The 17,371-nt window shown below is 35.6% G+C and overlaps 2 protein-coding genes across 13 annotated transcripts; one reads left to right on the top strand and one right to left on the bottom strand.

Moving 5' to 3' along the window:
- Nucleotides 1-4,449: 4,449 nt before the first annotated feature.
- On the top strand, nt 4,450-8,935 carry LOC147532374 (APO protein 3, mitochondrial-like). 12 transcript variants are annotated; one of them, XM_086648202.1, is made up of 6 exons: nt 4,622-4,821; nt 5,030-5,197; nt 6,250-6,665; nt 6,975-7,129; nt 7,205-7,405; nt 7,714-8,935. In XM_086648202.1, exons 3-6 carry the CDS (start codon nt 6,274-6,276, stop codon nt 8,121-8,123), a joined length of 1,158 nt encoding a protein of 385 aa, XP_086504328.1. In that variant the 5' UTR covers nt 4,622-4,821; nt 5,030-5,197; nt 6,250-6,273; the 3' UTR covers nt 8,124-8,935. The 12 variants fall into 12 exon arrangements, with proteins under 12 accessions (XP_086504325.1, XP_086504321.1, XP_086504320.1 ...); XM_086648204.1 differs by having other exon boundaries at nt 6,257-6,665; XM_086648203.1 differs by having other exon boundaries at nt 4,655-4,821; nt 5,011-5,197.
- Nucleotides 8,936-14,390: 5,455 nt separating this feature from the next.
- LOC147532375 (uncharacterized) lies at nt 14,391-15,140 on the bottom strand. Its single transcript, XM_086649936.1, has one exon. It carries the CDS (start codon nt 15,138-15,140, stop codon nt 14,391-14,393), a length of 750 nt encoding a protein of 249 aa, XP_086506062.1.
- Nucleotides 15,141-17,371: the final 2,231 nt, after the last annotated feature.

Below are 17,371 nucleotides of genomic sequence, written 5' to 3' on the forward strand. Positions count from 1 at the left end.
TTATGATTACTGTTATTATTGCTGAGGTGGTGGTACATTGAGGCAACCGTGAATTTACCCGATTTGGTGAGCTTCCATTTGAGTTGGTTCTTACCTTCGCTGTTCACCGGGATAGTCTTTATCAGATTCTGAATGTTAATGTCGAAATTAGCTCTGAGCACTTCATTATTCCAGGTGTTATTCGAGATAAGTTGAGATACTTTGGTAAGATCGGATTGGTTGTTGTTCGGAATAGTGCCATTGATTTCAAGAATCCAATTGTCAGTCCAGATATTAATGTCGTTACTCGATTGCACTTCCCGAATGCAACTTGTTTTGTTCAAATAGGTGAGAACTGAGTACTGTTTTTTAACAAAAAAAAAAAAAAAAGTGAATATAAAATTTGGTAGATTCTTGGGGGGGGGGGGGGGGGGGGTAGTGGTTCAGGACATTGGAGGACACTCAGAGACAAAATGTTCTAGAGACATTTCAAGACATTTCAGGACATTTGTCCGTAGACAAAATGTCTTTATGGACATTTCAGGACATTTGATTCATATCTTATTATTATAATATAGTAATATAATAATAAGATAATATTATAATAATATGATTTGATAATAATAAAATTTTATTACCTTCCTCAAATATATAATATAATAATAATAATAATTATTATTATTATTATAATTATAATAATAATAATTATTATTATTATAATAATAATAATAATAATATAATAATAATATAATAATGTAGTAATATAATAATAAGATAATATTATTATAATATGATTGGATAATAATAATTATTTTTATTACCTTCTTTACTCAAATATATAATAATAATATAATAATAATAGTAATAAAAATAATAATAATAATAATATAATAATAATAATAATATAATAATAATATAATAATAATAATAATATAATAATGTAGTAATATAATAATAAGATAATATTATTATAATATGATTTGATAATAATAATTATTTTTATTATCTTCCTTACTCAAATGTCCCCAAGTGTCTTCCATATTTTGAGAGACATTTTCTCTCCAAAAGCTCTCTAAATTTACACTAAAATGTCTCCAAATGTCCCCAAAACCAATTTGTCTTTAAATGTCCCTAATTTCGTGTCCCGAACGAATAACATAGACATTTGGGGACATTTGAAATGTCCCTAACCAATAACACGGACATTTGGGGACATTTGGGGACATTTGAAATATCCCCAACTAATAACACGGACATTTAGGGACATTTCAAATGTCCCCAACCAATAACACGGACATTGGGGGACATGAAAATGTCCCCCAAAGTTCCAACCACTACCCCCTTACTATTATAATATGTAGCCATCTCTTTTTCTTAAAAGAGTTTTAAGGATGAGGAATAAATGGCTCAAGCATTGATGCGTTAGTGTTTTTTAGTTTTTCTGAGATAGAATCTCAAACAAGATAAACCAGAAAGTTTTTTAGTAGAACAACATAATATGTCTATACCATATCAAAAAAAAATTTAAAGTACGTGGAAATATAATTTCATTTCAACGAAAAAAAGTGAAAATGGGACTTCACTAAATGAACCTTGAAACAAGAGATGACCAAAAATAAAAAAGTTGAGTGGTTCAATCATAATTTGTTGGTATTTCGTCCTAACAGTTGTGAATGAATTTACAATTCCAATTTGAATTTGCATAACATAAAACCAACTGAGATGAGTTTGTTGTCATATTTGTTCTTGTTCTTTTTTGTTTGATAAAGTATATATTTGAGTGGGCCTCAGTGCCGAAACACTTTGAACTGATCTGGTGTCGTTGCACCGCTCACACCCTTTTAAACACACATTTATTCTAATGATATATTTTGCATAAAAAAAATATAAAGACTTTTTGTTATCGCAATTATTAATAAGTCATCAATTATGAGAATTCACTGAACAAAAAAAACTCTAATCTACAAATTCTTATTGGTTATCCTAGTTGCTTTTAGGGTTTCAAATAAAAATTCCTAGAAAATCTGAAACAAAGTAAGTAAAAGATGAAATAGTGAAGTACAAATAGTAGTATGAAAGGAAACATATTATTTACAGATTGCAATGTATATAAAAAAAAAAGGTCAAAATTATTTACAGAGCGACTTTGGCTATTTACAAAGGCCAAAAGTTGAAATCTTTTCACTTTCTCTGTAAAATAAGGTTTTGCTATTTACAGAGTACATAGGGACTAAAATCAAATTTGATAAGGATCAAATTGAAAGAAAAAAAATATTGATTATAGAGTAGAAGATATTTTATTTCCTTCATTCCTAAACCTCACCACCAACTCCTTCCACCACCTCAACAATCACCACCACAACTATGAACAATCAACTCACAATCACCTAGTAGAAACATTAGTAATGAAAGAACCTAACAATGACGAAGGTACATTAATGGAGGAGCTTGGTGGTCAAGAGACTTCATTAGTGGAAGAGTTTGATATTGAAGAACTCAACTACAATTTTTCATTGGACTCGTATAACAACATTCTAAGTGAAGACATAACTTTAAAGGTAAGATAAACTAATTTGTGGTGATTATTCTAAAAAAAACTCAGATTTCTAGGTCAACATTGTAAGTGAACGACTCAATTTTCGGTGAAATAATGCTTAGAACGATGAACATTTTCGGTGACGTTTTTACCAAGTAATTTCGGTGACGAAATTTTGTGCGAAGAAATTTTTTGTGAAGAAACTTGGTCAATTTGATGTTTAATTTTTCAATATTTTTGGTCGGTCTGATATCTATTTTTTCAGCATTTCAGATGGAGAGGAAGGACCTATCTCTAAAATAGGGGTTTTATTCTAAATAACTAATAAGTTGTTACAAAGTCAAAAGATTTGCAAATAGTAAAAACTAGATCTACAAATAGCCAGACCTGTAAATAACACTTAATAGCTCTGTAAATAGCACCGACCAAAAAAAAGAGACGTGATTGAATGAGCTTGAGCTCATGTTGTAATATATGAGCTTGAATTCATTTACGGTGGCGATCATGTCATATTAGCCCATGTCCAGCTGCCATCTCCTTAAATTATGGAGTGGTTAAAAAGGTAAAGAATAAAGCAGAAAATCCATCTAATTACAAGTCTTTCCGTCAACATCTTTTTATAATTTGATCTTCCAATCAAATTCAGAGTTACTCTATAATGAATTTTTGACATTGAATTTTTAACATGGAAATTTTAAGTTTTTGATTCTTAGACGAATCTTCACCCGTTAGTTCAATCATTCAGTTATGATTCTTATAAGATCCTAAGCAACTATAATTTTGGTGTCTCATTTTGCTCTCAAATCTCATCTAGAACACATAATTTTAGGAGGTTGAGACGTAAAGTAGCAGTTTTTGAGACAATAGATGAGAGAAAAATGAGTGGTTCCTTTCAAAGAACACCATGATTATCTAACAAGTTACAAAAATGGAAGAACACTAGATCCAGAGAATAAAAAGTTAAAAAAAATCATATTCTTCCTGCTGCTCCCCTTCTTCATTTTTCCGTTTTTCCTTAAAGTTTCAGAAGAAATAAAGATCTAAAAAGAGATAAGAGCAAATTCGATTGTGTTACTAGGTTTTCACACCTGAATTAAATGACGAAGAAAACAGTTTTTAGGAGAAAACTCCCTTTTGTTTTGATAATGAAATTTATTTGATTCTATTCTAAAGTTTTGATAGATTTTCTTCTTCACCTTTCAAAATCTCATCATCTAAATAGCTTCAGGAATAGAGGGATATGGCTTGTAATTAAAGATGTTTTGTATGGGTTATTAACCGGTAGTTATTTTTAGGTGAAATATACATTTCGTCAACGGTAATCGAGCTCAAGCTCATACCTCTCTACATCAGCTCGAGCTTATTGAATTGAGGCTCTTAAAAAATGAACATTTAAACACAACTACTCCCAATCATGACCGAAAATTTAATTAATCAACTTTTATTTAGCAATTTTCAAGAGAACCTATAAAAAGACACTTCTACAAATATGACTTATCATCATGTCTTTGGTTGATTTGTATTACGAGAAGGAGCAAGTTTTGTCACCTCCATTACGTTGAAATCGACTCGAGCTAACAATGGCATCAGCATACTCTGAAATGGAGCAACAACTTCTGCCACCCACCTTCACCATCAGAATTCACCATGGATACCACCTGCACACCACCTTAACCACCTAAACCACCACCATGGCACTTCTGAGTTGTTTAGGTTAATTTCTCCATCTATTCTCGTGCTCCACCTTGATGTAGAACTGACAATGACATAAAATCGTACAATCAATATGGTAAATGGTTGATACAATATAAATGATTTTTTGAAGATAAAACTATTATCATTCCCATTACATAAAATGTTTTTTTTTTTGATGAGATACATAAAATGTTTTGATAGAAGACACTTTTATCCATTAAATGGGATTTTCCTAAAGCTGTAACAAACAAAACATAGTCCCATACATGCAATAAGAAAACAAAAAGTGATAACCTTGAAAGAACTTAAAAATTAACAAATTGTCAAAACTAAAAGCCTGAGAGCTTTGGATAGAGCTAGGAGTGAGAGATGATTAACAGAGAAAGTGGGTGGAGCTGGACACAACTAACATAAAAGAGTATGTGCACTGATCAACTGGGCTACCAGGGTTGGGAGTGAGTAGGGATTTGACATTACGAAAAATCGACAACAACAAGGAGCCGAGCAACCGAGCTGCAACACTAGGGTTTTGTGATTTTATCTTAAATCTTCACTTTCTCTCTCAATTTTGATTTCTTGACTACTCCAAAATTGGGATACTCAGATTTCTGGTGAGTACTCGATACTTGGTTTGATTTTAACCACTTTGAGGTGTAAATTGAAGACTCCGAGAATTATGGAGATGATATAGGTTGTAGCCCAACTGTTTGATGAAATTACTCTATTAAGTTTTTGTTTGTAGCCCAAATGTACATGAATCAAATTCATAGGAGAGAGTTTGATTTTTTTTTTTCACACAGTTTTCTTCTGCTTCTTCAGTTTTGAAAGCCACTCACCAACGGGCCTACCCGAGACTTGGACTCGATAATGTTCAACCCAACGAGGGCTTGAACTGCCTTTACGATTCTTGGAAGGAAAATAGCAAATGCCGCCATTTATTCCTTCTCTCTGGTTTTAAAGAAGCAGAAGGAGGAGACTCCAAGAGAGGTAGGTCAACCTCCCTTATTCAATGCCCAATCTTTCTTTTCTGGTTCAGTTAAGGTTTTTCTGTGTATATATTTTGTTCTTCCCAATACCCAAGCAATGTTTTATAGGTATATGGTGATTTTGGATTGTCTCTTAACCTTAACATGGTGGTTTTGAGTTTGACCATACTTTATCCCTCCTACCAATGTCAATTCCTGGTTCTGTCAATTGTTCTAGTTGGTTGAAGCTTGATTTTGAAGTTTATGAGTATAAGACGAAGTATTTAACCCTTCAAATTAGTTATTCATTTATCGTAAAATCTAGGGTTTTGTTTTGTTTGAAACAAATCTTGGGTAGTTCCGAAAGCTTGCATTTTTGTCAAAGATGACTAGTATTTGGTTTAGTTTCTAAACAAAGGCTCATAATTGTAGTGTTTTAGGTAGTATTTGTTAGAGTTTGTAATACACGCTTGTTGTTTTTGGTTTACAAATCTTGTTTGAGTAAGAAAATGATGGTAATAAAGGAGAGACAGGGTTGAGTGGTAACATGTATGGCTCCGATAGAGAGACGAGGGTTGGGATCTTACCGTTCCAAAAAAAAATGAACTTGAGAGGTGAGAATTTGAGTTTTTGGCCATGTCTCGTTGTTGTTAGAGAAAGAACTTAATGGCATTACTTGGCGAGTTCAATTATGCATAAATTAGTTTCTTGTGATAAAATTGAAAACAAGAACGTACCAATTCAAGTTTGAGGATTTTTATACTGTAATTGATTGAGTCGAGCAAAGGATACATGTTGGACATTAGGGTTTTAATTTAAAGGTACTTATGCTTGAAATAGAATTTGGGCTAGCTAAGCATTATTTTCCATTGTCAAGTGATATTCATCTACGTCTAAGATTGAATAGTTTTGAGTTTTTAGCCGTTTCGAAGCATTTTTCGGATAGCTTCAGTGTTAGTTAGGGTAGGGTCAACTTCAAATGCAATATAATGCTTTCTAATTTCTCTTCAATCTTTATTCTTCTTGGAGTTTGGGTGATAGAGAGACATAATCTGATTGTGTGATGTTTTCCAGAGTATAGACGGCTGAAGAGCAAAAATGTTAGCAAACCGATCTCGTAATTTCACGAATCATCGATGTAGCGGTCTCCCGTACTACCTCATAAATTTGATAGGTATAGGTGAAGAAATGAACCCCCAATTCTCGTTTTCGACTCTGTCACACGAGGCACCTAATTATCCAGATCTGCCAAGAAAGCTTCACAGGACAGAGAGGAAGCCATTAGTAGTACCCATCAATGAACTCAAACGGAGAGCAAGACAAGAGAAACAGATTAGGCATAGTCCGACTGAGATTATTTTACGACCCCCTGAAAATGGCTTGTTGGTCCAGCGATTAATCCCAGTTGCTCACAAAGTATGCACGGCAAGGACAGAGTTAGTCACCTGTCTTTCTAAGGTTATGGAGAGCATTCCCGTCTACTCGTGCAGGTAAAAAATTTAGAGGGCGTTTGTTTTTTTCTTGTTCGAATCTGAGTCTTTTAAGTCTGTCTTGTTTTAGTCAGGGCACAATTGTCATTTGTGGTTATTTCAGACAGTTGTCTCTTAGTTGAGACTTGTTTTAATTTTGACTCAATGACCCAAAATTAGCCCTAGTCAGCCAATTTAGACGCACGAGTCAGATAAAAAGCAAACTTCTAAAATCTGCCTCAAACTTCTATAAATTTGAGAAAAGAAACACTATCTTAGAGTTGTTGATTATGGATATTTCCTTTTTTAATTGGCGATCAATTTGCACAGAATATGCAAAGAAGTTCATGTGGGACATATACCACATAAAATCAAAACATGTAACGTACCAGGAAGCTCACCTACTAAAGAACATAGCTGGGAAAGAGGAGGAATTGAACACATTCTCCCTGTGGTGGAATCATATCATTTATATGATAGGATAGGTAGAGCTGTATCACACTCAGAACATCTCGAGGTTGATCGTATTCCAGGCATCTTAGAATTGTGCATTCAAGCAGGTGTTGATATCCCAGAATACCCAACAAGGAGACACGCGTTTCCTATTTACAACATTGCTGGGAGAAAGATAGATTTTGAGCGGAGGTTTCCGAAGTTTGATTTATCTGGTGAAGACATCAAATCGTTCGGGTTTTGGGAGAAGAGTGAGAAACCAAGAAGGCGCAGCCAAACTCCTGACTTGCTTCCTGACGATCTTCAAGGTTCGTATCTGTACAACTTTTTTCTTATTTTCTTCTAGTATATATTTGTTGTTTGGTGACACTGAAATGGATTCCTTAATTGACTTCAGACACTGCACATTAAAAGTCTAAAACATGAATACTGGAGCAGTACTGCATAAAACATCTATTAAGTGCTTTTACCAAACAAGCTGGTCCTGATATTCAGTCTTTTGCCCTGAATTAATTTTTATCAAACACCACCTTATCAATCTTGTTTGTTTATGTGTAATGAGATCAAACCATGTCCAGTTATTTGTTTGAGGGCTACTTATTTGGAGTTTGTGCAGGAGTTGCGAAGCGAGGAATTGAAGCATGGGAGAAAATGCGTTCAGGAGCCATTCAACTAATGTCAAAATATCCCGTCCATACATGTGGTTATTGTCCTGAGGTCCAAGTTGGGCCTAGGGGCCACAGAGCCAGACAATGCCATGCTTATAAACATCAGATGCGAGCTGGACAACATGCATGGCAGGAAGCGACAATCGATGATTTGGTTCCTCCAATATATGTGTGGCATGTAAAAGACCCGAAGGCCTGTGACCCACTCTTGGACAAATTGAAGAGGTACTATGGCATGTTACCGGCAGCAGTAGAAGTGTTTGCACAGGCTGGGGCAGATGTAGGAGAAAGTTATAGTGCCACTATGCGGGAAGACATTGCGGTGCCTCTATTGGATGAAGAGAAGCTGGCAGTGTGAAGAAGATGAGTTTGAGACTCGAGTTAATCGTTCTGAAAGTGGAGTTATTTTGGTCAGTAAGGATATTGATTTCAGCTTTGGGGTTTTATTTCAAAATGACAGGAAACTAACCATTTATGAAATGAAATTTTAACGGTCTCAATACCTTCATGGGACAAGAAAGACGAGATTTGTACATGTGGTTTGAGTGGGTTAAAATGAAACCGGGAGAAAGGTTTAGTGTTTAGGCTGTTTACATGGAGTTGGACAAGAAAAAAAAAAGTGGTAATGCCCTGTCAAGCTATCTTATAACTGGGTGTAATTCTTCCTCTGAAGTCTGAACTTAAGAAAACAGGAAACTCATGGCTTAGGGGAAAGAAAATGTTCTAATATTATAACTGCGTGCGAAGGATTAAGTTTTTGATACCCGAATAGAAGAAGACTAACTGAGGTCACGAATAGAAGGACTAGGTGTCTTATCCCTTCAAGTGCTGTAGGTTTGACATCTGATCGGCAGTTTCGAAAAATGTTACTTGGTCATACTCTCGATGGTAGATGAGACAGACTGATCAAGATTCCAAATAAGGTAATCCTGTTTAGGCGGGGGGGGGGGGGGGGGGGGGGGGGGTGGGGTGGGGTGGGCGATGGGCCTGACAACGGAGACCTCTGATTCGCATCACTTTCTTGGTATTCAGATGCTTATTTTTGTAGTTGCCTTCGATGTGTCTAGCTGTGTTTATGTTCCTAAAGCTAGATCTATCACGGGCTCGAGTCTTATTAGAACTGTGTTATGTTCCTTTTATTATAGGTAAGAAAGTTGAAATGATCAGAAATGGGAGTCCTTTAGCTCAGGAGGCGGTCAAGCAATTCCTATTCATTGACAATGGAAGTTGAAGAATCATCTTTAGTATGACGAGCCTGTAGCAATATGGAAAGAGCAGTTTCAGTTCACCTGAATTTGTTACTGAAAAATTTAATTGATCTTTACCAGTTCATCTAATGAACGGGTGATGAGCGAAAACCCTAAAAGGATTGTTGTAAAAGATAAAGAAATTAATCAGATGCTCTGAAAAATTTAATTGAACCCTAGGCCAAAACATGAAGATGACTGTGGCGGGCTAACAACTGCTAAGTTGGTAGTGCATCTGTTCTAATCTCATTCACAGCAAGGGTGAAATCCCTGATTTATTGAAATTGGTTACTAAATGTATAAAAGATGCCCCTAGTTTTTTATGCCGCCTAGGAGTATCGCCAAAATAGTTGATGAAAATTATAAGCATATTGGGTCACTTGATGTCTCAAAACCATATATATAACTAGGGGTGGGATAACGGCCCGGAAGCCCGGTACCCGCTTGGGTCCGCCCGGGATCGTTAGGTACCGCGGGGATCCGATACCCGTGACGGGAAAAGCCCGGCCGATCAGTCGGGTAGTTAGCAGTCGGGAAATGGTCACAGCCCTTTGACCGGGTGACCGTACCGATTAACCCGTCCGATTAAAGACCTATGGTTAATACCGATAGGCCCGACCATTAAGTACCGAATTAACTACCTACCCGACTGATCGCCCACTACCCGTAGTAACTTAGGGTTAATCCAACGGTTGATTTTTTAAGCCAATCGAGTATGATGCACAACCGTTAGATTAAAACCCTAGAGTCCACAACATTCTACCCTCCTCTATATAAACCATCTAAACACCTCTCTTCTTTTCATTTGTCGCACCTTCATCCGAATCATCTCTCCCGCTCTCTAACTTCATTCATCATTTCATCTGTTCTAAGTTGTAAACAGCTAACCCTAGTTCGTTCTTCACTTCAAGTTCATCTCTCTGCCTTCCCTTTTCGTATCTCTCGACTCTCTTCTTCACTTCAAGTTCATCTCTCTGCCTTCACTATTGTGTTTTTATTATTTAAATACCCCCAATATTGTAATGTTACTTTTTTTTGTTGAAAGTATTGTAATCTTACTTGTAAATTGTAAGTGACTAAGTGGTATTTAAAAGTATAAGAATAGTTAATGAAATCTCAGAATTTTAACCTTTCATTTAGGTATTATTTAATTATAAATTAGGTGGTTTGGCCCGATACCGTCGACCGATACCGGTGAGTCCCGACCGGTCTTTCGGTCACAAGCGGGATTTGGTCAATGGAAATGATGATTTTGACCGGACCGGACCGACCGAGTAAATAGGCGAACATTGATTTTGAGTGCCCGACCGAGACCGACCGATAAAGTTAAGGCCCACGGTCGGCCCGACCGGACCGATTCCCACCCCTATATATAACCATGTTATTTTAAAAAAAAATATATTAAGGTGGCGATAGCGGTTAGTCAGCCAAGGTGGTGAATATTGGAGAAGATGGATTCAGATTGTTTAGTATACAGTTTGCTTGTATCAACTGCAGACCGAGCTTCGAATAAGCAAACCAAAAAACCGAAGAAACAGAGTGACCAGAAAGAAGAAGCTAAAGGAGATGCAAGTTCTTGCTGACTGTGGTCATTATACTTTAATCTTTTAACTTCATGGTGAGTTGGGGATTGAAGAAGATGAAAGCTGAAGAAAGGCAGATGAAATGAGCAAGGTGTGATGACGATCGAAGAAGAAATATTTAACAGTTCTGATAGTCAGAAATAGAAATATAGCCACGGGTAATGCGAATACTTATCTTTAGCTAGAGGAAAACAATGCTCTCTGTTCGGGCTAAATGATATCATATAAATTCATTTGTTGTTTGTGAAGCATGTTCTTGTATGAAATGGCATAGTGAGAATTAAAATTTGAAGTCTAGGGTCGGAAAAGGTAGGCAACCTAGTGTCGTTGAGCTATTGATAACAATTCCCTCTCACGTAGTTGCAACCTAGTGTCGTTCTTCTTCGAAAACAGTTTGGTATGCGTATCCCAAGCTTCTTGGGGAGTTAGACATCTCTAATATGCTCTACAAAAATCACCTTCGGTTGTTGTCTTCAAAACGAACATCGCTTTGCCCACTTTTATATTCCACTACCATTCACAACTTCCCATAAATCTTGACCCTCCATGTAAGACATCATACATGTAGACCAAGTGTTGTAGTTTTGATAATTTAGCTTTTTCATTCTACCACTTGATGGAAAATTCATTACTCATGCATATAAATAACAAAACATAAATAATGAAATTAACCCAAGATCTCTATTTGATGAATTAAAGAGATGAGGAGGTTTTAGGTACTTACCCGAATCCATAGCTTGAAGATACTTGAAGATACAGTAGATTTCCGTGTCACCCTTAAGATTTGGACAAAATCTTCTAAACCTTGAGAATGGACGTTGTTTCTGATTTCTCAAAAATGGGAGTTGGGAAAATCACGTCTCTCTTCTCTGGTTTAGGGATTTGCCCTGAATAATATGGGAACTGCCTAGGTAGTTACTAGTAGTTACCCAAGTAATTATTAAAGAGCCCATTATTCTTTGATAATTACTTTTGAGGGCTCTACACATGACATATTGCTAATACGCTCCCCACACTTCAAACTGATATTTTATGGTCCATAATGTATAAATTGATTAGATCACCTTTTGGGACCCTTAAGTGAAATAACATGTATTATGTAATTAATACATATATTAGTCCACATTAGTCATTAGTATTAAAAGTACTAACAATCTCCCACTTGGACTTTATATGTTTCTCGAATTACATAATACAAGAACCTTAGTGTGCACAAAAATTGTTATTTCACGACTTCAAATATCACGTACAATCTGGTTCATTAATCACATTAGCAAGGGATCAAAACGGCGTTCGTCGCATTAGTTCATGACTAAACCTTTAATGGTCACATTACTAACGTAATCAACAACATAGATCAAGTGTGGATGTGTAGCATGGAAATTGCATGCAATTGTGATCTAAAACATGTCTATTTCCAACTAATCCAATGACTCCACAGAGTCCAACTTTCTCCCAATGGTGTCCTCAATAGAAAGTTGATATCCTTATGTTCAGAGTACCAAATATAATACATAATTTCTGAAACTACGTAAGGTCAATACAAGAAACCAAACATTTCCAATGAGCACAACCAAATGGATCCAAAAAATTAAGACAACAAACTCCCACCAATCAATGGGATCCTAGAATCCCGATATAAACCACATACTTGCTGAAAAACTTTAGGCGGTAAATCTTTAGTGAGTGGTTCACCATATTGGAGTTTGTGTCAATGTGCTCAATGGATACCAAAAGACTCTGAACGTTATCTTTTACCGCAAGGTACTGCATCCCAATGTATTTGGACTTTGAAAAGCTTTTGTTGTTATTTAAGTACAACTCAGCTGCCTAATCGTCATGTTAGATCCTCATTGGTCGTTTTACGTATCCGACCACTTTCTAACTTTAAAGACAAAATTTCAAAGCCAAATTGCATGATTGATGCTTGAAAGCATATTAAGAACTCTGCTTTCATGGTCGAGAAGGTCATACGGATTGTTTTACACTTTCCAATAATTAACCCTTCCAACCACCACAAAAATGTAACCTGATCTGGATTTCTTATGATAAAGATATCCAGCAAATCCGTATCGGAGCAACCCATGATCTCTCTATGATCGTTTCTCCTCAAAAGTGAGCATGTAATCTTTCGCTCTTTTGCAGTTATCACATAACCTGTTGGATGACCTTTCAACGGTCTAGCCTTGGGTTACTTGGATATCTACCCAACATTCCTTCAACAAATGTCAAATCCGAACATGTACAAACTTGTGCATGCATGAGACTTCCAACCACAGACGAGTTTGGGATTGTCTCAGTTTCCTTCTCAAGATCGAACTTCACAAGTTGGAGCAAACTAAACTTGCCGTCATTATTCACTGACGTATCTCCTAGCGAATATTTCTGGATGCCATAGAGAAATTAACGATTAGGCCTTTTGGGAAAGACCAAGAGTGTCCTTAGGGTGATCATGGTCTATCTGAATACCCAAAACATAAGAAGCATTTCCAAGGTCTTTCATTTTAAATTCGCTTGAGAGAAAGTCCTTGGTCCAATGCTACAAGCCTATATCAATGTTTGCTAGTAAAATCATACCTACATATAGTTCTAGGATCATAAATTCACTCCCACTGATCTTGAGATATATGCACTGATCGATGATATTTTCCTCATAGAACCGAAAGAGGAAATACCTCATCAAAATTTTGGTACAATTTATTTGACTTAAAGAATACTTCGTAAAGTCAGACGAGAATACCTCTTCGAAGTTTAATCCTCCCTTATGAGTAAAGTCATTGACGACTAGACGTGCTTTATATCTTTCGATGTTACCTTTTGAGTCCTTTTGGTTTCGTAAATTCATTTACAACCAATTGATCTCACCCTACAGGTAACTCGACAAGATCCTAATGTTAATGTCGTCCATAGACTTCAACTCTCCTTTCATGACCTCAATTCAGTCATCAGAATTTTGAGCTCATTTTGACTTCACTAGGAGAAGTTAAATACTTCAAACCTTAAGTCATAATTGTGCTCATTAAGATAGACAACAAAGTCATAGTGGATCTCATAAGTGGTTCCTTAATTTAAGGCCGTTAATGTCAACCATAATCTCTCTAGCTATTCCTCTGTTTCTTTTTGAGGTTCTTTATTAACTAGTACGAGAAAAGGTTGTTCACTAAATGTGGGATTAACCAACATGATTGTATCTGATTAAACACTTTAATTCACAGGCTGAACAATAATTGTATCCAAAAAAAAATTTAGTTATTGTCAGTCGTGACTTTAGGACGAATATTTGTATACTCGTCTTCAAACACAATCTCTTTATTTTGATTACTCCCACTGTAATTAACATCCTCGACGAACATGAGTTTCTTGATTAAAAAGAAGGGTTGTTTGAGCGATCAAACTGCTTTCAGTAAAGGTATTCTTAATGCGATGAGTCATTATTGAGCAGACAAGACAATGTTTGTCATTCCACGATACCTAAGGGAATGAACCCCAAATATCTTTGCCTGACTCCACATTCGCCTTTATGGTGTTTGATTATATATCTTTAATCAATTTAAGTACTATAATCCACAATATTAGAATTTAAAGAAACACTAAATGATCTATTTCAATTGAACAATTAAAACCAAATTTGTCCAAAAGGAAATAGAAATTAGTTCCGTCTGAATGACGGTACATGAAAAGTTTCTTCTAAATTCAAATAACAATCAGTACGTAATTGAACTACAAATAAAACAAACACTGATTGCTTCCAACTGCAAGGTTGTTCTACAGCCCACAAAGATGTATCTTTCACCATCAATCGGCTTTCAATAGTGGAGGCAAACCTTTCTTAGCACGCCAAGCGGCGTATTCATAACACATTTTCTTCACGATACCAGTCCTTTTGCAAAAGAAACAGGAATGCCTGGAATCCAAATTTCTCTTGCCTTTGACTTGTGAAGTTATTGTGTTTGCTATACCTTTATCCTTCTTTTGCTTATCCAGCCTTTTTACTCCTGAAGTTGATGCTAGGTGAGCACTTTCTGTCTTTTTCTGGTTAATCTTATCTTCTTCCTGAACACAATGTGCAATGAGCTCGTTCAAGCTCCACTTCTCCTTTTGAGAATTATAGGAGATCTTAAGTGTGTTATACTGAACAGGAAGAGATATGAGGACCAAATGAACAAGTGTGTCTTCAGACAATACAAGTCTTAGTTCCCTGAGTTTGGTCACCAGGTTAGACATATTCATAATGTACTCCCGTATGTTCCCCTTACCGTTATACCGCATGGTGACAAGCTTAGATAATGTAGTGCTTGTCTCCACTTTCCCACTCGCTGAAAAGCAATCAGAGAGTTGCTTGAGGAACTCCTTAGCACTCGCCTTAGTTAGTCCACTGCTTATCGAGTCTGGAATTGAGTTTTGCATGATCATCAGGCTCATCCGATCAGATCTCTCCCATTTTTCCATAACAACCTTCTGTTCAGTAGTACTTAAGCTGGACATAGGCATTGGGCGATCCATCCTAAGAGCAATGTCAAGATCCATGCAACCAAGCACAGTCATCACGTGCTTCTTCCATTTCTTAAAGTTAATGCCGTTAAGCACCGGAATGTTGTTTATGTTGGCAGATATAGATGATACTAAATACAAAAGACAATAAAACACACATGCTCATATTAGAGTTCAATAAAATCATGCATAAAAATTAGCAATTAACCAAATATTGCAATTTGTGGGCCCATTTCAAGATATCAAGTGTAACATTACTACCTAGTCTTTGGACAGAGATAATAACTTACTAGTGATACTCTCTGATATTGATACAAGATCTGCCAAGTGTTGTGCCTTTCTTTGGACCGACACAATACTCGCATGACACCTAAATATATCACATATCTTAGTCATAAGGCAATTTAAGGCTTCCCTTAGACCTGTCAAAGTAACCTTCCTTTGGGCCGATCACTTCACATGGACTAAGACATGTTTATCTACACCAACTATGGTATTTTACCCGACAGAGGTCACTTTGGCGACATGTCAGTTCAATCCCATAATTAATGCAATAACCATCTAAGTTCTTGACAAAAATTAAAATCATAATATTTTGTGCAAGATTAATCAATAGCCTAACCTTATTTTTAATGAGTATTGACATATAATCACTTAATCATGTTTCTTATTACTTATTAAGCATATATCAACATAGATATTAAATCCACTAAAGGTTGATAATTCAAAGTACACATATGCATGAAATCATCGTCAAATTACCATAATTAACGATAAACCAAAAATCATATGTGCATTATTTAGTAGTAGAAACATGTTGTGGTGCCTTCAAACACCCAATTAAGGCACTCAACAATAACTCACAATTCATATATTACAAATAAAATAAGTGCATTGACGTGAGATACATACATTACTCCAAAATGAGTTATTAGAGGTCTACAAGTGCCCAAATATGATGTTGTATGCATCCAAAATTTCTGTTACGAGCACCCAAACTAACTACTAACGGCACCCAAAACGATTAACACCAAGTGCTACAGGCGCCCAAAACTATAGGCACCCTATAATTCCTCTAGGCATCTTCGGTAATTGCTATGGGCGCCCACACTAGAAACTATTATATTTATTGCCCGATATATATATATATGATAACGTTTAATACCTCCAGTATCTAAAGCAATTGTAATGGTATCAAAATTTCTCTAAACAAATTTGATTTAGTGAAAAAAAAAAACCATGTTAGGAGGAATTAATTGATACCCAATTATCTCTCTAAACAACCGAATAAGAGAGATTATGGAAGGGAGAAATTAAAATCTAATCAATATTTCTCTGACCCAAAATAGTTGAACCCAAAATAGTTGACAGAATCTTTAAAAGAACAAAATTATACTAACCAATATTTTCTCAGTAAAGAACCTAATCAGAGAAATAAAACTTAAAATTGGTTATATATATAATCTACCTAAAATATCTGTTAACTAATGAAACATTCAAAGCATAAATGATGGGAGATGAAATTAAGGAAATAATAACTACTTATATTTTATCTCTCCCAACAGAAACCTAAGAGGATAATCAACAGAGAATTCATAAGAATATCATCTACCCAAATATCTAACTACCCAAATATTCAAACAGAGAGATTAAGGGAGAGGAGTAGGGGGCAAATAACTACGATCTCTATTATTCCTCCCTAACCAGCCGAATCACAGAAGATATCATACAAGATCTTTATTATTTAAAATAAAGGTAGTTACTTATATTCTTTAAATCTCCCAAATATTTGCAGAAATAAACAGATTTAGGGATAATCTAAAAGCAAAACAGTTTCTTATGAAATATCTTAAACATCACAAACATGGTGAACAGAACACATAAAATCATCTCAAAATTCATACAAATAGTGGCTCTGATGCCACTTGATGGAAAATTCATTACTCATGCATATAAATAACAAAACATAAATAATGAAATTAACCCAAGATCTCTATTTGATGAATTAAAGAGATGAGGAGGTTTTAGGTACTTACCCGAATCCATAGCTTGAAGATACTTGAAGATACAGTAGATTTCCGTGTCACCCTTAAGATTTGGACAAAATCTTTGAGAATGGACGTTGTTTCTGATTTCTCAAAAATGGGAGTTGGGAAAATCAGTCTCTCTTCTCTGGTTTAGGGATTTGCCCTGAATAATATGGGAACTGCCTAGGTAGTTACTAGTAGTTACCCAAGTAATTATTAAAGAGCCCATTATTCTTTGATAATTACTTTTGAGGGCTC

Source organism: Eschscholzia californica, unplaced genomic scaffold (assembly GCF_041429995.1).
Source record: "Eschscholzia californica isolate CP2 unplaced genomic scaffold, dmEscCali1.0.p SCAF_6, whole genome shotgun sequence".
NCBI classification, from domain to species: Eukaryota; Viridiplantae; Streptophyta; class Magnoliopsida; order Ranunculales; family Papaveraceae; genus Eschscholzia; species Eschscholzia californica.